This window comes from Aspergillus pseudodeflectus (genome assembly GCF_044049435.1).
Source record: "Aspergillus pseudodeflectus strain CBS 756.74 chromosome Unknown BJX68scaffold_3, whole genome shotgun sequence".
NCBI lineage: Eukaryota > Fungi > Ascomycota > Eurotiomycetes > Eurotiales > Aspergillaceae > Aspergillus > Aspergillus pseudodeflectus.
In genome coordinates, this window is record NW_027263779.1 from 904,956 (window position 1) to 922,959 (window position 18,004).

Here is an 18,004-nt window from a genome sequence, read left to right on the forward strand (position 1 = left end):
CCTACATCGCTCCTGCATATTTAGATGATATCTCTCCCACTTTTGGCCCACCTTTCTCCATCTTTTAAGCTCCTTGCCGTTCTCACCCAGCAGCCTGAACATTTCCATGCAAATTACGACATCATACACAAGCCTCGGAAATGAATGATCTACATTTCCATTAATGCTGTCAGGTACTGCACCAGCCTCTGGCAAAACATCTTCAGGAAATGCTTACCGGACTCTCAAAGACAAAGTCTTGGCATGGTTAATCCGAGAAACGCGAGAGTATCGCGTTCGAATAATCGACAAGTCCTGGGAGATGCTCGACCATCCTGTATTTGCGCAGTTGCTTAATTCAGCGTTCTGTATGTTGTGACGACTGTTCTCTCCTGCTTGGCGTTGTTATTCATGCGCTTGATTATTATTATCACTAGTAACATTGCATCTTCGCCATGGACATGAAAGCCAACCTCCCCCCATACTCCACATACTCGTAGACCTCGAAGCCAACCTTCTCCAAGACCCTCAAACTGCCCACATTCGCACATTTGGTCGCCGCAAAAACCCTCTCGTCTGCAAACTCCCAAGCGCGCGGTAAGCTCCACCACGCCTCAACAACAGCCCTCACAGCCTCAGTCGCGTACCCCTTCCCCCACGCATCCGGATGAAGCATGTATCCCACCGACGGGGCGGGATCGAGCGAGTTGACACTGACTGCACCGAAAATCTTCTCCTCCGGGTCGTCCCTGCGTTGAATCGTGAAGCAGAAATGGCGAGTGCCCACGGAACCCGCGCCGTCGGGCGTCGAGAAGACCTTTCCTCTCATCCAGGTTTTCGTAGCATCCATATCTGTATCGGGAATGAAAGGCCACCTATCGATTGTCAGTCCATAACCCAAGAAGTATCGCAAGATAAACCCCCCGCGGATGAAAGTAGGAAATGGAAAAGTAACAGTATCCATACATCCACTCAATAACATCCTGCCTCCGCCGAATATCAAATATCGCCGCGGCATCCTCGTCGTCGTCTATACGCAGAGGTCGGAGAACAAGTCGCTCTGTGTGCAGTGGTTCTAGATCTGAGGGATGTGGGACGATGACGGATGGCTTTTGGGTTGGGTAGGAGGGCGCATTGGGGGGGTATATCGTGCTCATGGTTGCTTGTGGTGGGTTGATTATAACGGATTTTAATGTAGTGGATGTGGTTCTTGTACTGTAAGTATCTTTGGAGGAGGTTCGAGGCTCATACCACCCCGTGAGTAAGGGTCCTGAGGCTGCATGAGCATACTTGGCGAGTTAAATATGCTCTATATTTGGGCAGATAATGAGTCTTTGTGAGTCAATCTTTTAGCCCCCAAGCTAGTAGTCTGTAGCTATGCGTGAACGTATAGAAGTGCTTGCCACCTTGTCCCGGGTCGGCGCCCGCGTCGGGGACTCTTTCTGGATATCGGTGCGGCGCTAGTTTATCTGGATTGATTTCCTCGACCATGTGTATTCAAGCAAACCTTGACCCACGAATTAATATCTTTTGAGTACTAGTATCTTTTCGAGTAAAGACTTCTATTACTGTACCTGGTTCACAGGGAACACTTCCACCAAGTCAAGGAAAGTACACAATCTCCCCTTCCTCCCCCAAATGTTGCAACATTAACTGCCGTATCGCTTCAGAAACCTCCCATAGCCGCTCCATCGAAAAACACACAGCCCAGCGCCACTTCCTCAACTGCTCCTCCGGCTGCGTCCCCCATCCGACATCATCAGCCTCTACTCCCGGCGCAAGGCACTGAAACGACACTTCATTGTCAAACTCTCCGGGGTCCCTCGTCCGGAGTTCCAGCGTGCGCAATTTGGGCATCTGCATGGCTGCTAGAATCATGCCGCGCTGCAAGGGCTCAAAGGTTCTGGGGTCTGGATGGCGTCGCCAGGTGTTATACGGATCGTTCCCGTTCATACAGCCCTCGCGGTAGTCATTTATCTCATCGTGGTACTCGGAGTTGAATGAGGAGCACGAGTCTGAATCGGAGTCTGAGGCGAGTTCTTGCTGTGAGTACGTTCGCACCGCGTTCGCTTCTTCTTCGTCTCCAATGTTCTCCGTCGCGTCGCCGGTGTAGTACCAGCGACCGTCGTAGGTGACGAGAGCAAATTCAATCTTGGCAATCTCGAGGTGCGGAAAGGTTAGATCCAGCTTGTCTGCGTCCAGATTGTCGTGGCAAAGTCCCCAGATAGCGGGTGATATCAGACACGGTCCGACCAAGTAGAGCTCGCGAAGCCTTCTTTGCGCGAGCTTGCACACGGCGCGGCAGAGATGGTCTCCGTTGGGATACACGGGATCTTCCTCGAATGCGGTGCGGAAGTTGTGATTGTACGGTGTTGCCTCCTCCATCTGGACACGGAGTACTTCCAGGCTGTGCAACATGGGACTCTCTAGTACGTGTGCGAGGTCATTTCGCATCTCGGCCCGGATATCTTTATTTTTTGGTTGCACAGGGAAGATTGCAACCTCGAGCTTTCGAAGATTCGACAACGAAGAGATCATCTGGCTGATAGCAGTGGGGTAGATGCGCCTTCCTGACTTTGCAATTTCCAGGGTCGTAACACGACACAGACCAGGAAGAAAGGATACTTCACCGCTATCATCCCAGAGCGTCAGACTATGCTCCGGGAATGCCCAGCGCCTGTCGCCAATACCAACCGCAGTCGGTAAGTCATCCCCCTCCCGACCCCGATTCATCGGCGCCTCGGCCGCAAGGACAAGTCGGATCCCCAAAGACAAATCCTCCTCCCATGAAGCAAGCTCCGCCCATAGCTGCCTTACACCGTCTCGAAACGCAACGAGATTTGCCTGGTGCTCGCGTCGGCGCTCAAAGCAGAACCTACGATCGTCACTGTATAGCGGCAGATCGATGGAGTAGAAGAGCGCTCGCAGGTACCGCTTGCGCCATGGGGACTGATTGAATACCTGCCTCATGGTAGGAAGGTCGCCGCAAAATGTGCGTATTGCGGCAAACGTGTGCCGCTCGATCGCGTGCTGCCACGATCGCGAGATTGTCGCGTATCGCGCGAGGTTCTGCGGCGGCGGCAGGGATGCATTTGAAATGTCGGAATATGTTGGGGGTATCTCGATGAGATGTGTGATGATTAGATCCAAAAGTTCTAAACTCAGGGTATTGATATTGGCGCACATTGCTGCAGATTTTCCCGTTTTTCCTGAGAGGCTGAGCTGCGGTTGGTCCTGGTGGGCTCGACTGTCGAGTCGTGGTGGGTGGAGCCGTGACCCGAACTCCAACCCGTACGTAGTCAAGTGGGCGCAATGAGGCTGGGATCTAGGCCCATTGAGAGGGCATGCAAACCAGATAGAGCCCTGTATGCATCGATTCCAGGAACATTCCCGTCGACATTAAGATGTGCCATCCTTATCGCTCATCCCGAAGCTTCGCTGCTTGTTCCTCAATTGTCATGACTTTTGCACTTTCTCCCACCTATCGCGTCTGCCCGGTACTCGGAGTGTATGGGTCATCGAGATTCTGGCGAAGCTGAGGCTAAAGAATGGAATTCTTCAAAACGCACGGGTTAGTTTCCGACCGGTCAGAGTCATGCGAACCTCTTGGATGATGGCTCACATACCGTCTCTGTACGTGTAATTGGCCGCTGTGGCGGGCAAGAAGGATGTTAAAGGAGAAGAAAGGCAGGCTTGCAATATGCCTCGAACTCATATTGACTAGCAATTCAGAAATGGACGGCGGCAGATAGTGGGATGTGTACAGTCATGGTGAAGGTGGTTGGCTGGGACACTGCTTCTAAAGGGTGAGTAATTGTTGTGACCTTGGGAGGCCCTTGTGTGTTACTTGCCCTGGCAAGTTGTTTCCTATCTAGGCCCTGTTGGGAACCACTGCTCCACCGATCTGACCACGCAAGGCTCTGCGCGTTCCCTGCAGCAGCACGAGCATATTTGCGCTAATTAGAACTATTTACCTGTCTTGTATGGGGAGAGGACAGACTAAAAAGGGTCCAAGCTTAGTTGTCTAACCTGGAGGCTGAAAGCAGTGTCATATGATAGATATATGCGGCTATAACCTGTCCAGTTTAGTTGCGCAAGATTGAGCACAATTCTTGCCTTATAATCTATAATCTTGTAAGCTCGGTCTATTCCCTTCTGTTTTGGGAGCAGAAGCAAAACAGAGGAAATCCTTGCAAAAGAACATTGTCTCTGCTTGCATTGTCACACGCAGAACCGGCATGGATATGAACATGGATATAGGCACAGCCTCGGGTAGTCTCAGCCATCACGACCATCACGAAGCCCACGACTCCAACACAAACACGATGGAAATGCCCATGTCCTCAACATTCAGAGCATCCACAACAATAACCCTCTTCTTCTCCTCCTGGACCACGACCTCACCCTTCACCTACACAGCCACGCTAATCTTCCTCTTCCTCCTCGCCTTCCTTAACCGCTTCCTCACCGCGCTCCGGTTCCAGCTCGAAAGCGCCGATGCACGATCTACCGAATACTCTACATCAATACCCATCCTCGAACCCCCGAAGTCTCGACGGAGGGGGCTCGGCGTGCGGATTCCGAAAGCGCGGCTCAGTCCATTGCCCGTATACATGAGGGTCGAGAACGATAGGGACAAGGATAGAGACTGTGAGGAGGCCATTGATAGCGAGGAGGAGGTGCGTCTTGCTCTTCACGTGCCTTCTCTAGGTGAAAATGAAGAAGAGGAGAAGTCTGGATCCGGCGCAAGGACGACGCGGATTCCGGCCTGGAGTCGGATACAAGGCTTCTTCCCCTCCGTCATCCCAACCTGGAAGTGGAAGGAGAGCGCCCCCTGGAGTCCACGGCAGGATGGCTCGCGCGCTATGCTAGAGGGTGTGCGGGCGTTTATGGGGTACATACTGTGAGTTTCCCTTTGCCCGTTTACTCTGGGGTAGCAGTGCGTTCGTGGTTGGAGAGCTAATGAGTGATGGTGGGGAGCAGGATGCTGGCGGTAATGACCTTCAACGTTGGTGTTTTTATTGCTGTCCTCGCGGGCATTGTATTCGGGGAACTGGTGCTAGGCCGGTTTATGCGGCATTCGGCGTGGGAGGATGGAGCGTGCCATGATTAATATGTTTATCTAGCATATTAAGGATTTTCGCCGTTCATTTTCACTCGTTCAGCGCAGTCAGATTGCAGGCATTCCCTTTAGTTCATAGGTACGACTCATGCTCACTGATCCAAACTTTTGAAGAGCAATCTCCGTTGCGGTAATCGGGTCCATCCGAAACGACCGGACCATGGGGACTCGCCTTGCATGAAACGTTTTTCAGAATGTAAGTACTGGATACTTGGCACGTCTCAGCTATAGACGCTGTCAAATGGCCAGGCTGGTACCCTTTTCTGGCACAAGTAAATGTCTCGTCGCCGGATACGAAACAGTTAGACTCTCAAGAAGGTAGCAAAGCTACAAGGAGGGATCTCCGGTGTCAGATGGACAATGGGTGGGAAGTAGAATAAGCCGCAAATTTGCTCAAGAACGCTTGGCAAATGCCCTTTAATAGGCAGAATGAGGAAGAGCGCAGCCAATGAGACTGATGTGCACACTTCAATCGGTGAGGAGGGTCCAAGCTTTCGGGCGTCGCAAGTACAGAAACCGGAGGACAGGGCAGGAAAGATGGGTTGCAGGACAGTTGTTGGCATTCCTTGGTCCCTCTTATCGTTGGTAGGATATAAAGAGGTCAAAGGTGTCCATATCTATTTTTTTGCTTTTCCCTCGCGCGAGTAAGATTAGCATACCTGGCTCTCAGAATGAGGTTCTCTACCAATCGCGCCCTCAGCAGGCTCTTGTTCCTATCTGGTGCTTCTCTTGTCGCAGCAGGTGAATCACAAGACTACCTACTACCTGCAAGAAATTTCTAATGAATGTCAGAGCTAACATCCTCGCCAACACCAACCCCAGCACCCGGGCAGGCTGCACCGCTTCCAAAAACATACGGAATGCTGCTCTTCCGTGGTTACGAGCTGCTCGACGTCTTCGGCCCCCTCGAGGCTCTCGCAGTTCTAGCCAGGCGCACGAAGATTGACCTTTACATGCTGGCCGAGACCCTCGACCCGGTTACAACGGAGCCATTGATGCCGTCCATGAACAGCTTCAACTCTTCCTTCTTCCCTACAGTCTACCCAACTCACACTCTCGCGAACGCACCTGACATTGAGGTCCTCATGGTCCCTGGCGGGATCGGAACTCGATCCCCGTTCCTGAACGACACCATTGGTTGGATCGCAGAGACGTATCCGAAGGTCCAATATCTCCTCACAATCTGCACGGGCTCTGCACTTGTTGCAAAATCTGGTGTCCTGGATGGCCGCCGCGCGACCACAAACAAGGCAAGCTGGAGCAGTATGACGCTGTATGGGCCAAACGTAGAGTGGGTGCCAAAGGCGCGATGGGTCGTTGATGGCAATATCTGGACTTCTTCGGGCGTCTCTGCGGGTATTGACGCGACAATGGCGTTCATTGAGCACCTATACGGGGAAGACAATGCGACTGAGATTGCGAATATCATGGAGTACGAGAGACACACGGATCCGGACTGGGATCCATTCTCGGAGATCTGGGGAGTGCCTAGCGCTTGAGCATCCACTGGTGAAGCTATTGTTCCCTTTTACTAGATCAATAGCACGACTTTCGTCGGAGGTTGTGTGGCCAATTATGTACAGCAGGCTGTACTTTGTCTGGCTGATTGAGTATCAAGATTGCGTCAAATATTTCTCGTATACTCCCCAAAACCCTGTCGTATTATGCGCAGAGGACATACTGCACTGACGGGTCTGCACAAGAGCAGTAAACTCAATGAATATTGAAGAAATCAAGGTGCTCTTGCAGAATCCGAAGGCCAGTCAGGGAAGTTTGGTGTCATATGATGGTAATTCGTCTCGCTCCGCCCTGAATGGTTCATGTCATGCCCCACCTCAAATACGCCGTGCGGATCACCCAATGGCTGGGATTCTTGAAAAAAATAGGTATTATCATTGTGTATATTGGACATCACTGACAGCATGTCGATCCCAAGACCAGTTGGTAGTGCGTGTGCGTGGGAGTTCGAGCATACAGGGTCGTCTAGGGGAGCAGGAGAATATGAGGGCGGTTGGCAATCAGCCGCGGATTTCGGGACTGGAGACATGATCTCGAAAACGTCAGGAATATGAGGAGGTCGTGGATAAAAGTTGCTTTCAATCATATGGTGCCAGGCATCGAGGGGCTTTGGTGAGTAACGCTCGGGCGTATACGGTTCTTCCGAATTGTGCGAGACGTAGTAGACTGGTTGACAAAGAGATTTCGGTTCTGATGGACAACGCAGTGATTAGCAAAAAAAAAATAAAGGAGGAGTACTATGCAATACCATAAGATAAACGAGCCATGACAGCGTACGACTTTCGACAGCCACAGTTCCGTTTGGCATGTGGGCACCTTTTTGAAGGCCGCCCTGATTTGGGAACTTTTGCCATCAATCTGTCAAAGTGCTGGCATTTGGATGAACGATGCCCACGAAGGCATGGGTCACTTTTGGAGTTAAAAAGTGAATTCCAAGATTCTGGTCTCATGCTTACCACGACCACTTGTTGCCCTCCTCGTCGAAGGGCATGTTTTAATTATCTTCGAGGGTTTCTGCGAGGGTGCGACTCAGTGTAGAACACTCTAATGCCTCTGGAAAGACAGAGCAGGAGGAAGAACGACTAAAAGCAAGATTTGAGGCGCTGGCGGGGTTGCAAATATAGCGGCCAAGGCATGGGGGCATGGGGTGACCTTGCAGGTAGTGACCAATTAGCGAGAACGAGCATCGGCCGTCTTTCCATTCCACAGACTCTCGCCCATGATTCGTATTCAGGGATCGCAGGTGGAAGGCCAAGTCGTCGCTGGTTCGCCGCCATCTCGGACCGCTTCTTTCGCGTTGTAGATGTGCCAGTTCGCCACTTGTGCTGCCAGAGGAGATGGGGATAACGAGATCCGGCAAGCAAAGGACGCTTAAATCACGACATTAGAGCAGCGATGGGTTTAGTGGTGCATTCTCCGAGGCATAGGTGCTAGCCTACTCCTCGGCTACTGCTCCCCACAGTCATCGAGAGTAACAAGCGGACCGATTCTGACGAGTGGTTATGCATCGTCACAGCTTGGTTTCAGATTCCAGCTCAAATGGACGCAGTGTCCCTCACAATACAGGCAGATCGGGGGTCCCCGGTCTTGTGGAGAAAAAAGGAAAACCTAGAACCATGTCGATAGGATTCCTCGAGGGCTGTCCACGGCGTGTGGTGAAGATTCGACAATCTGAACTTGGCTGTTGGCTGTAAAAGCCGTGCAGCTTCTCTGCAGTTGCCATTGGCTGCTGTAGAAAAGAAATGTGCTCAAATCTGCGCACACTAAGCATAGCGTTGTTGACTTTTATCACTTCAAACCTTTGCATGACAACAACAATGTCCATCCTCGTCTTTTATTTCTTGAGAGGAAGTGTGAAGAAGGAAGTTGTGTCTCCATATGTTGGACTGGACTCCCAAGCGGCATGTCCAGTCGAGGAAAGAGCCCGTCAGTCCGGAAGGATCCGATGTGCGGGAGACAGGAAACCGGTCTGAACAAAAACTACTATTACTAACAAGGGTCATGGTAAGCCAGAAGAGTGGCTCCAGACTGCAAAACATAATCCGATGATGCTTGACTCCAGACGAGGAGCATCAACAAAGATGACAATAATGTCACCCATGTCCCAGAAAATGCAAGTAATTGGGGCTATTGATAATAAGCCGCAGACTTCTGCCGCATAACACAAGCTCAGAGGCGATCACTACATATATATGAGACCGCTCAGACTTCATCAAATCGTAAAGCGGGCCATTGGGGATTTCAACATTTCGTGAACGAGGGCCTTCACCCGGCCTTCTTCGCAACAATCATATCCAAAGAAAATTCCGCCAACGTCCCCTGATTATGCTTTTATTGCGCTGTCTTGATTATTGGCCCCAGAAATTTACCAACCGATGTCTCATCCAAGTGTGTAATCTCCTCTGCATGCTTGTCGAGATTCAGCATGTGCTGACCCTGAAACGTGTGTACCGAATTTCTCGGCTGGAAATCTTCCCTAGCAACTGCAATACACCAATAGTCTAGTATCTGGCCTCCAAAACTTGTTGAGCACCGCCGGGTTTGGTCCTTCTGATTCATTGCCGCAGCCCGGTATGCAGGATGAATCCAAAATCTCTCCGCTGGATATATCCGCCAAGTTCGAGGTGGAATCTATGAAAGGTGAGCCTAGGTTCTTGGGTTATTGCAGACAATCTCCGTAATAGCGCACCAGATGTGGATCAAGTCGTACTCATCCTCCAGCTCTGGGAAGAACGGGTTGACCGAGAAAGTCCTGGAAACCGGGAGCATTGAATGCTCTATCGAAGAGATACCTATCTCATCAAGCTATGCATGGCAATTGCCCAGCAATGTCACTGAACCAGCTCGCCGTGCCGTAGGCTATGTCGGCTATGTTAACAGAGAGCCACGTGAGAACTATCCCGCGTGTTCCGGGCAATCGACGCTCTGAGGATGGCCTGAGGGATCTCTCTGCGACCAGAGTGCTATAAGCTGATCCGGTACCTGTCTTATGTCGCAGAACAGATGGAGGCTTGCTTGACAAAAGTAGGTACTCTTGATCTGGTGTCGTGAATCGCTTCAAGGACCATTGATCAAGAAGAGGAACCAGAGGAGCTGAATCCAAGGTTTGGCCTGAGGTGCTTCTGCTCCAAGCATTCTTCCACTTTTCGAGCCCTGCATTATATACGGCAATAATAGCGCCGCCGGAACAGCCGATATCAAGAGACTGGTATAGGAAGATACTTGCCAGAAATACCGTCCATCAAGGCCGGGAAATGGCGCAACTGATCGTTCCACAACGCGCACAAGCCACCTGGTCGATATCCTACTCCATGTTTAACAACCCCCAAAAGCGCCTTGCTCATTCAAGGCCCGTCAGAATGGCGTTGACGGTGAAGAATCGCCCGGACAGGCCGCGGTTTCTGGGGCCGAGATTCAGGCGCGTCGCTTGAGTCGACCCGAGGAGAAGAATCCTAAGACGCCATCGAGAAAGAATATTCCACGGCACAAGTCGATTCAGACCACCTTCGTATACCGTATCTCTGATCTCGGCTCAGGCCTTAGTCCAGGCAACGCCGTTAGCACCGTTCAGGGCGTCCTTGGCACATCGACCAAAAGCGCCTTGAAACCAAACGACGAGAACGGCAGCAAGCAGCGACTAGAGAAGAGCGTACCTCGTACGTATAATATAGAGGCCTTCACCAAATATTTACCCAAGCTTCCTGCAAAATGCATCTTGGCATGCGGAATGTGTAGCGTATACGCATACGCATGCGCAGTGGGCCTGAGGCTGAACAACGCGCAGACTGCGCCACGCGTTTGAGATCTGAAGAGAGAACGACTGGAGAGGATCTGAAAGGACGGCTCCAGTTAAACAGGGCCTCAACAGTGCCAAGTAGGACTAGACTCAGCACATGTACCTTACTCCCCCCTGTCGTGATCCTGACACCGTACGCATAAGCGTATTCGCGATCTAGATACATAGCCATATATTTTGCATAGCCACAACTATAACTCAAATACTGGTTTTGGTAAGAAGATAAATACTCTGTAGATGTCGCTTTGCTATCAATCTCACTATCATCATCAACTCATCTCTACACAACCGCACCACTAACTACTATTCCTCATCACAATGGCTCGAGACGATCTCATCGACTTTGAGCTCTTCAGATATACCCCGTCCCAAGCCGCCGCGGGACTATTCGCCGGGTTATTCTTCATCACAACCCTTTTCCACCTCTACCAGGTCTACAAGTCGCGAGCATGGTACTTTATACCATTCGTCGTCGGAGGAGTCTGTAAGAACCGAACCCTCTCCACCACAATCCAGCCCAGGTTATGATCCCAAGCATGCCATGCTAATTGCACCCACCTTCTAGTCCAAGTTGTCGGCTACCTCGTCCGCATCCCGGCACATTCTAACCCCGAGTCCGTCCCGGTCTTCGCGCTTCAGGCTCTCCTCATCCTCCTCGCACCCCCTCTCTACGCTGCGTCGATATACATGGTTCTCGGGCGCTTGATCCGATTCCTAGGCGCCGAGCATCTCAGTCTGATCCGTGTGAACTGGATGACCAAGATCTTCGTCACGGGCGATGTTATTGCTTTCCTTGCGCAGGCTGCTGGTTCGTTCCCTCACCCTCCATCCCAGCCATCTTAGGATCGAAAATCCATTGCCTCTGAACGTGTACTGATGCACATGATTCCAATAGGTGGAGGACTCATGGCCTCCGACAACGGCAACAGCTTCAAGACCGGCGAAAGAATCACAATCGGCGGTCTAGCCGTGCAACTCGTCTTCTTCACCGTCTTCATGGTCTCCTGTGGCGTCTTCCACTTCCGGATCCGCAAGGCCCCCACGTCTGAGGTCGAATCGTTCGTGGGAGGAGTCGTCAGCCCCCGCGAGAAACAGCAGGGTACAACCCGTCGACGACTCTTTGGGGTGTCATGGGAATCCATCATCGTGGGGCTGTACATCGCCAGCATCCTCATCCTTATTCGTTCGATCTTCCGTCTTGTCGAGTATGTCCAGGGGAACGATGGGTATTTGATTAGCCATGAGGTGTTTCCGTATGTGTTTGATGGGGCGTTGATGTTCTTCGCCATGGTGGTTATGAACTTTTGCCATCCCAGTCGGGTGCTTGGGGCACAGTGGAAGGGGGCTGATGTTGAGAGCGGAAGTCTTGGGTCGTCGGTGACAGCGACTGAGGGTCGGACATGAGCTGAGCAAGGGTTCGTCAGATGAGCCTGGATATTGGATGCGTTTGGATATGCCAAGAACGCGGAATTGACTTTGAATCGGCGTTGGATTATATGTTGAGCGAGAGGTGTGGTTTCCTATGTTTCTCTGTAATGTATCTTGACTGTGGTTAGACTTGATTCTTCGTACATAGACTTGATTTCCTTGAGCCAAGTCCAAGTCGAAGCCCCATATTTTTCTCAGTACGTAGACGGTCGATGAACCTTGTCAGTGGGTACTCAAGGGTCCACGGCCGGGCAGCCATTTTAGTGTCTCGTGGCTGACTGCGAAGTTCCATATAAGCTCTTCGTCGGTCGTTCCAAGGTGGAAGATCATGCGGCTCTTTCTAACGTAGCATCTAGAACGTAAAAAGCATGCAACAGAACGCATATACGAATGATTTCCGCGGCTCGTCGCAGGGTGACTGGGGTAATACTCGACTTGATCGCAGCCTATGCGGCTAAGCCGCCTATGGTTGCCTTTCACATGCATTCAAGCACAAATCATCTTCAAGAAGCTTGGAGCTTCAGCATTGGCGGTTGCTCAACAACCTTACTGGTTCTCTTCTGACCAGCTGGATCAACTTTGTGCCCATTGGCAACTCTCCTCCTGTGCACTAGGAAAACAGGCAGGATCTTCAATGCTATTCGGTCGGATGCTTACAGTATCTCCGCGATGTCTACATAGAATATGGCGATGCTCTTGGCTTCAGTCACAGTGACGTAGGTGTGTTCCTAATCGATCATGCTATATTCCTTTTTGTCCGTTTGCGCGAAAGCCATCCGCGTGTTCCATGTCAGCAATGGTGTCATTGATCATAATTTGAGGCAGTAGAATTGACAGCTGAGACGATCCACGACGATCTTTCGCACGGACGTGTCGGAGAAAAGTGGAATATGATATCTAACAGTTCTGGCTCGTGGGAGTCGGAGAAGATGAAAGGGAGGATTCTCGTTGAGCAAATCCCTCATCAGAGAATGTTCTCGGAGAGCGAAAGATCAACAAAGAGCTTGGGCCGCTGCGAGCGTCGATCATATATATCCGGCTTCCGCGAGAACCGCAAGCTGGTCGAGACCATTCTGGTCCTGAACCCCTGGACCCTCAGTTGGGCAGCCATGTGCTGATGATCGATCGAAAGAAAGCTCTGAAGGGCACATGATGGCTGTTTCCAAGCTAATGCGAGTCATGGCTCTTTTTCCCCACCGAGTCGAGATAGCTCTGTTTGTAGCTCGGGCAGTCACTCTGACAACTCTGTCAAACTGATTTCAGCCGGAGGGGAACACTGACCCGGCCCGCCGGCAGCCGATGCCAATGCAAGCGCTTTGATTGGAGTCTCGGCGAAGCGCCTCGCGGGAAAGGATCCACAGGGGCGCAAAAAAAGAAAGGAAAATTCGCCGCAACACAAGAAACGCGCACATGGTTCTGCGTTCCACGAAAAGCGGTTGGCGGTTCCCAGAGCTTGGGGATCTCTCGAGAAAAAAAGTCGACACATCGAGGGGCGAGACTCGAGATTCGAAGTGATGGACGTCTGAAACGCGACGCAGCGTCTTGTCGGATTGTCCCTGAGCATTGGCGCTCATTTGATCGGCCGGCAATTGTCCTATCATAATTCTATCACAACATCGTGCGCTTTATAATTGCCCGCGATTGATCCACCACCGAACACTCTCTGTCCCATGAGGTCATGCAGTCTCGGAGGTTTGGGTTATAATCCCCACAGGTGTCTGAGTCTCGACTCTTTATCTTCCCTCGCACCAGGTCCTCAGCTCTGCCTCATCGTTCTAGACTCGACTTATTTTTGGCCCGCTGCGTGGCTTTCGTACGGCAAATCTCCACCCAGGGTCCGTTCGCTGCTCGACATTGTCTAGATTGCGCCTTGAGTGAAGAACCCTTATCGTCTCATCTTCTAGAAGCTTGCGTGGGTTTCTGGTTCACCGTTCTCGACTACAAAATATACCCACTACCCCTCGCACTCCCACAACCCACCGTTCTTTCGCTTGTTCCCCAGTCCCCTTCTGCTGTCTTTCGTTAAGCACAACCTTCTCGCCGGGGCGTCTCAATGTCCGACCATCCCCAGAACCAGCCCTCTTACGAATTATTTCCCTCAGAGAACATCCAGCCAGGCGCGGGTGCTCACGTAGAAGAATCAAGTCAGCATGAGCCGGCGTCTTCCGGAGCGGCAGCGGCTCCAGAGGGCCCTGCAGAAGCACATGCGGAAGAGCCCAGCAGGGGCAACCGTGTGAGGTTCCGATCCTTCAGCAGCTTTCGCGAAGCAGACGATCGCACTCCAGAGCCAGAGCCAGAGCCAGTGCCGGTACCACCTCGCCCAGCCTATATGCGTAATGATTCCGACTACTCGGTGCGCTCATACCACTCCATGCGCGACCTCATGCCACCGTACGATACGTCCGCCAACACATCCAGAGAGTCCATCGCGAATTACGGATCCGCCACGCCTCCACACGGCAATGAAGTACCCGTTAGCGAGCTTGGACGGCCTCAAGAGGAAGTGCAGACGCCTGACCGAGCCAGGTCCATGAGGGAACGATTCCGACACGCCGGTGACCTTATCCGGGAGCGGACTGCCTCTCTTGGTGAAAGGCTCGGCCGTGATAATTTCGATGATGGAAACGATCTTGGTGCCTCTCTGTTACCGGACGACCTGGAAGGGGGTCTACCCCCGCTTCAGCGCGACCAAGAAAAGGCCGCGCTCGACGGTCCTCACGGAGTTCCGCCTGAGCCTCTTCCCAGCGCCGAAGCCCACCGTCTCGTCCGCAACGTCACACAGGGCCAGATGCGGCGGCGTCGGCCACGGTCGGCGTACTTTCGTTCTGGCCAGAGCACGCCCGATGGACATGGTCGGCCGGATTCGTGGTATGGCACTGGAAGGCTAAGCTCTGGAGGTGGAGGTGGAATTCTGGCGCAGCTGCTCAAGCTGCAAGGGAGTCAGGGATCCGGTACCGCGAGCACAGCCGTGAGCGATGAATCCGATGGCGACTCGCAGATCTCATCTGGCGCCGCAACACCAAAGAAAGAGAAGTTGAAGTGGTACAAGAAGTCGAATCACCATTCAACCGCCTCGTTGGTCGAGGCCTCGATGAACTTGAGCAGGACAAGTTTGCCAGCGGCTACCGATGTGCTCATGACGCCGAAGCGAGGAAAGAGAAAGGGCAACCGCAGGACTCGTCTGGAGGATGAAATCCGGGTGACAGTACATATTGCAGAGATCCTGGCTCGCCAGCGGTACATCATGCAGCTCTGCAGAGCGCTCATGCGATACGGAGCCCCGACCCACCGCATGGAAGAATACATGAAGATGACAGCACGGGTCCTTGAAGTAGAGGGCCAGTTCCTCTACCTCCCGGGGTGCATGATCATGTCCTTCGATGACCCCACGACCCGCACAGCAGAGGTGAAACTCGTTCGCGTCGTACAAGGCGTGGACCTCGGACGCCTCGCAGATACCCACAACGTGTACAAAAACGTCGTGCACGACCTCATCGGCGTCGAAGAAGCCAGCTCCGAAATCGACGCAATCATGGCCCGCAAGCCCCGCTTCAACAAATGGCTCCTCGTCCCCGCCTATGGCTTCGCGTCAGTTGCTGTCGGCCCCTTCGCCTTCGAAGCCCGCCCTATCGACATGCCCATCATCTTCCTCCTCGGCTCCCTCGTTGGCCTCATGCACCACGTCCTCGCGCCGAAATCCGTCCTCTACTCCAACGTCTTCGAAGTCACCGCCGCAGTGCTAACCTCCTTCCTCGCCCGCGCCTTCGGCTCCATCCGCATAAATCGCAACGGCGAAGACCAGCACCTCTTCTGCTTCTCTGCGCTCGCACAATCCTCCATCGCCCTCATCCTCCCAGGTTTCATGGTCCTCTGCAGCTCCCTCGAACTCCAATCCCACCAGATCATCGCGGGCTCAATCCGCATGGTCTACGCAATCATCTATTCCCTCTTCCTAGGGTACGGCATAACAGTCGGAACAACGATATACGGACTCATCGACAGCAACGCCTCGTCCGATAAAAGATGCTCGAACCTCGACGTCTGGGGAAGCGAATATACCCGGCGATTCATCTTCGTCCCTCTATTCGTCATCTTCGTCGCAATCATCAACCAGACGAAATGGAAGCAATTACCCGTAATGATCTTTATCGCCCTCTCCGGCTACGTGACAAACTATTTCAGCACCACGAAACTCGGCTCGAACTCCGAGGTCGCGAATACAGTCGGCGCATTCACAATCGGCCTCTTGGGGAATCTATACAGTCGTATCTGGCGCGGCCACGCCGCAGCTGCAATCTTACCCGCGATTTTCGTCCTCGTCCCCTCGGGTCTCGCATCGACCGGATCACTCGTGGCCGGATTGAACTATGCAGACTCCGTCCGGGACGGGTTGAAGAGCGGGAACGCGACGGACGTCGCGAGCCAGGATACCTCGATTGCGAGTCTTGGGTTTGGGATGATCCAGATTGCTATTGGGATTACGGTTGGCCTGTTTGTTTCGGCGCTTGTGGTTTATCCGCTTGGGAAGAGGAGAAGTGGCCTTTTCAACTTCTAATTCGATTCGGTGTTCATTTCTTTGCGTCTTGGACGGACTTAGAGATGGCTTTTTTTGTGCATATTGGTGGCTTTCCCCTTCTTTTTATCCTATGCGCCATTTTGTGTTTGTTTACGTTTGGGTTGGATCATTTGAGCGGAGCGGAGCGGAGCGTTTTATATATCTTTTTTTCCTTTTGCTGTCATATCTTACGATTTACACAGATTCATAATCACGAGTAACGACTTTTAATCTTTCTTCAAAGAGTACTTGCGAGCTGGAATCGTAGGCTCATGTTCCCAGTGCTAGTCTCGCAAGTAAGGGGAGGTCTGCGGTCTATATATAGTGGAACGGGATTTAAAAGAACCGAGAGTGATATATTATTGTCGCAAGAGACGCTCAGAATGTACAGCTCTATAAGACTTAGCTAAAATGAATCCCGGGAAAGAATCGCCAAAATCATAATGTCATAAGGTATCATATCAGTGCAAGACGGCTGCCATCAGACGAACAAAGGGCTGGATCGTGGATTCTCCACGTTCTTCGCGAGATCAACGATGTCCCCGGCCATCTCATCATTCCATCCGTACGATTCGGCGTCACTATCGACATTGAGCGGAGCGAGGCCAGTATCCGAATCACGGTTGTTGGATGACGGTGGTGTAAAATGGACTCTCCGCTCTCGCGAACTTAGACGGGATCCGAGACTTCCGGACGGCGTTGAACTGGCGTCAACTGCTATTGTGGGTGAAGCTACTTTCTCTGTCTGGGGCTGGTCACGAGAGGATTTGCGTATTGATGAGCCGAATAAGCTGCCTCTGGGCAAAGCCTCACCTGGTACGGATGGGGCAGTGTTACCAGTATTGTTCCTCCTCGGAGAGTCTAAGAATTCATCGAACAACCGCCGTCTGGGTATAGGTCTGACAGGGGGTCGCGCAGCACTGTCTCCTGTCTGAGTCGCCGCATCGGCACTCCGTGCTCTTTTCGCAGGTCGTGATGACGACGGCGACACTGGCTCTCCAGTCCCCTCCAAGTCCCCAACACCGCTATCAAACGACTGTGTATCTGCCTTGCTCTCTGCCTTTCTCTTCGTAGACGGTGGTGTGTATAGTCCGAAATCACGAATATCTTTCTGTTTGCGCGGGGTTCGGAGCGATCGCATCTCAGGAGGTATTAACTGGCTCACGCTGTCCTTCTCGTCAAACCAGATCCAGACATCGCATTGCTTCGGATCGCGGCTGTGTTTTGCGCAGGCGTAGTCTGTTTTGTTGTTGTTCGTACAAACCCGGACAGAACGACAAGAAGAAGGGGGGCTCACATTGCTGTCCGTAGTAGGGACTCGTCTTCTTCTTCACGCGGTAGTCTCTTGTCGGGAAGCCACACTTGCAGACAAAGTTGCCGTCTCCGTCGATTTTGACACCGTCAAAGGACGATCTGAGAGTGCCGTTAGACATGGTAACGGCGATATATATGGTATCCAAAATGAGGCGCGTCACAATCGCTCAATAACGGGCAAAAGGGATGCGTGGAGTGACGGCGGCTAGATGTGAGAGCAGCTGCATTGAGGCGGGGTCACCATCGCAACCTGATCATGCAGGAGGATCTCCTCCCAGCCACCTTGTTTGAG

The 18,004-nt window shown here is 52.3% G+C and overlaps 8 protein-coding genes across 8 annotated transcripts; 4 read left to right on the plus strand and 4 right to left on the minus strand.

Annotated features, from left to right (window-relative positions):
* Positions 1 to 294: 294 nt before the first annotated feature.
* Positions 295 to 1,316, minus strand: BJX68DRAFT_116354 (GNAT family N-acetyltransferase). Its single transcript, XM_071036014.1, has 2 exons — positions 946 to 1,316; positions 295 to 854 (listed from the first exon to the last, which is right to left on the minus strand). The coding sequence occupies exons 1-2, from the start codon at positions 1,134 to 1,136 to the stop codon at positions 413 to 415; spliced, it is 633 nt and encodes a 210-aa protein (XP_070904451.1). The 5' UTR covers positions 1,137 to 1,316; the 3' UTR covers positions 295 to 412.
* Positions 1,317 to 1,492: 176 nt separating this feature from the next.
* BJX68DRAFT_116369 (uncharacterized protein) lies at positions 1,493 to 3,342 on the minus strand. Its single transcript, XM_071036015.1, has one exon. It carries the CDS (start codon positions 3,163 to 3,165, stop codon positions 1,582 to 1,584), a length of 1,584 nt encoding a protein of 527 aa, XP_070904452.1. The 5' UTR covers positions 3,166 to 3,342; the 3' UTR covers positions 1,493 to 1,581.
* An 875-nt stretch (positions 3,343 to 4,217) lies between these two features.
* Positions 4,218 to 5,092, plus strand: crmD (putative copper transporter crmD; the record flags this gene model as incomplete). The annotated part of the gene is made up of 2 exons (XM_071044323.1): positions 4,218 to 4,882; positions 4,963 to 5,092. The coding sequence occupies 2 exons, from the start codon at positions 4,218 to 4,220 to the stop codon at positions 5,090 to 5,092; spliced, it is 795 nt and encodes a 264-aa protein (XP_070904453.1).
* Positions 5,093 to 5,712: 620 nt separating this feature from the next.
* On the plus strand, positions 5,713 to 6,717 carry BJX68DRAFT_116386 (DJ-1/PfpI family protein). The gene has a single exon (XM_071036016.1). The coding sequence runs from the start codon at positions 5,887 to 5,889 to the stop codon at positions 6,598 to 6,600; it is 714 nt and encodes a 237-aa protein (XP_070904454.1). The 5' UTR covers positions 5,713 to 5,886; the 3' UTR covers positions 6,601 to 6,717.
* On the minus strand, positions 6,717 to 7,729 carry BJX68DRAFT_116391 (copper fist DNA-binding domain-containing protein). Its single transcript, XM_071036017.1, has 3 exons — positions 7,576 to 7,729; positions 7,368 to 7,528; positions 6,717 to 7,309 (listed from the first exon to the last, which is right to left on the minus strand). Exons 1-3 carry the CDS (start codon positions 7,608 to 7,610, stop codon positions 6,834 to 6,836), a joined length of 672 nt encoding a protein of 223 aa, XP_070904455.1. The 5' UTR covers positions 7,611 to 7,729; the 3' UTR covers positions 6,717 to 6,833.
* A 2,982-nt stretch (positions 7,730 to 10,711) lies between these two features.
* On the plus strand, positions 10,712 to 12,003 carry BJX68DRAFT_276805 (RTA1 domain-containing protein). Its single transcript, XM_071048187.1, has 3 exons — positions 10,712 to 10,899; positions 10,981 to 11,223; positions 11,311 to 12,003. The coding sequence occupies exons 1-3, from the start codon at positions 10,734 to 10,736 to the stop codon at positions 11,817 to 11,819; spliced, it is 918 nt and encodes a 305-aa protein (XP_070904456.1). The 5' UTR covers positions 10,712 to 10,733; the 3' UTR covers positions 11,820 to 12,003.
* Positions 12,004 to 13,896: 1,893 nt separating this feature from the next.
* On the plus strand, positions 13,897 to 16,398 carry BJX68DRAFT_252404 (threonine/serine exporter family protein; the record flags this gene model as incomplete). The annotated part of the gene is made up of 2 exons (XM_071042562.1): positions 13,897 to 13,987; positions 14,057 to 16,398. 2 exons carry the CDS (start codon positions 13,897 to 13,899, stop codon positions 16,396 to 16,398), a joined length of 2,433 nt encoding a protein of 810 aa, XP_070904457.1.
* A 240-nt stretch (positions 16,399 to 16,638) lies between these two features.
* Positions 16,639 to 17,924, minus strand: BJX68DRAFT_116418 (uncharacterized protein). Its single transcript, XM_071036018.1, has 2 exons — positions 17,696 to 17,924; positions 16,639 to 17,637 (listed from the first exon to the last, which is right to left on the minus strand). The coding sequence occupies exons 1-2, from the start codon at positions 17,829 to 17,831 to the stop codon at positions 16,880 to 16,882; spliced, it is 894 nt and encodes a 297-aa protein (XP_070904458.1). The 5' UTR covers positions 17,832 to 17,924; the 3' UTR covers positions 16,639 to 16,879.
* Between the last annotated feature and the right edge of the window lie 80 nt (positions 17,925 to 18,004).

Excerpts from the sequence above, each read along its gene's own strand:
- BJX68DRAFT_116354 (XM_071036014.1), bottom strand. The coding sequence starts at position 1,136 with ATGAGCACGATATACCCCCCCAATGCGCCCTCCTACCCAACCCAAAAG. Across the intron at positions 855-945 it reads CAGGATGTTATTGAGTGGAT|GTGGCCTTTCATTCCCGATA; the intron begins GTATGGATACTG and ends GACAATCGATAG.
- BJX68DRAFT_276805 (XM_071048187.1), top strand. The coding sequence starts at position 10,734 with ATGGCTCGAGACGATCTCATCGACTTTGAGCTCTTCAGATATACCCCG. Across the intron at positions 10,900-10,980 it reads ATTCGTCGTCGGAGGAGTCT|TCCAAGTTGTCGGCTACCTC; the intron begins GTAAGAACCGAA and ends CCCACCTTCTAG. Across the intron at positions 11,224-11,310 it reads TTTCCTTGCGCAGGCTGCTG|GTGGAGGACTCATGGCCTCC; the intron begins GTTCGTTCCCTC and ends TGATTCCAATAG.
- BJX68DRAFT_116391 (XM_071036017.1), bottom strand. The coding sequence starts at position 7,610 with ATGCCCTTCGACGAGGAGGGCAACAAGTGGTCGTG. Across the intron at positions 7,529-7,575 it reads GAGGGCAACAAGTGGTCGTG|TGACCCATGCCTTCGTGGGC; the intron begins GTAAGCATGAGA and ends TAACTCCAAAAG. Across the intron at positions 7,310-7,367 it reads CATGGCTCGTTTATCTTATG|AACCGAAATCTCTTTGTCAA; the intron begins GTATTGCATAGT and ends GTTGTCCATCAG.
- BJX68DRAFT_116386 (XM_071036016.1), top strand. The coding sequence starts at position 5,887 with ATGTCAGAGCTAACATCCTCGCCAACACCAACCCCAGCACCCGGGCAG.
- BJX68DRAFT_116369 (XM_071036015.1), bottom strand. The coding sequence starts at position 3,165 with ATGTGCGCCAATATCAATACCCTGAGTTTAGAACTTTTGGATCTAATC.
- BJX68DRAFT_116418 (XM_071036018.1), bottom strand. The coding sequence starts at position 17,831 with ATGTCTAACGGCACTCTCAGATCGTCCTTTGACGGTGTCAAAATCGAC. Across the intron at positions 17,638-17,695 it reads TCCCTACTACGGACAGCAAT|ACTACGCCTGCGCAAAACAC; the intron begins GTGAGCCCCCCT and ends ACAACAAAACAG.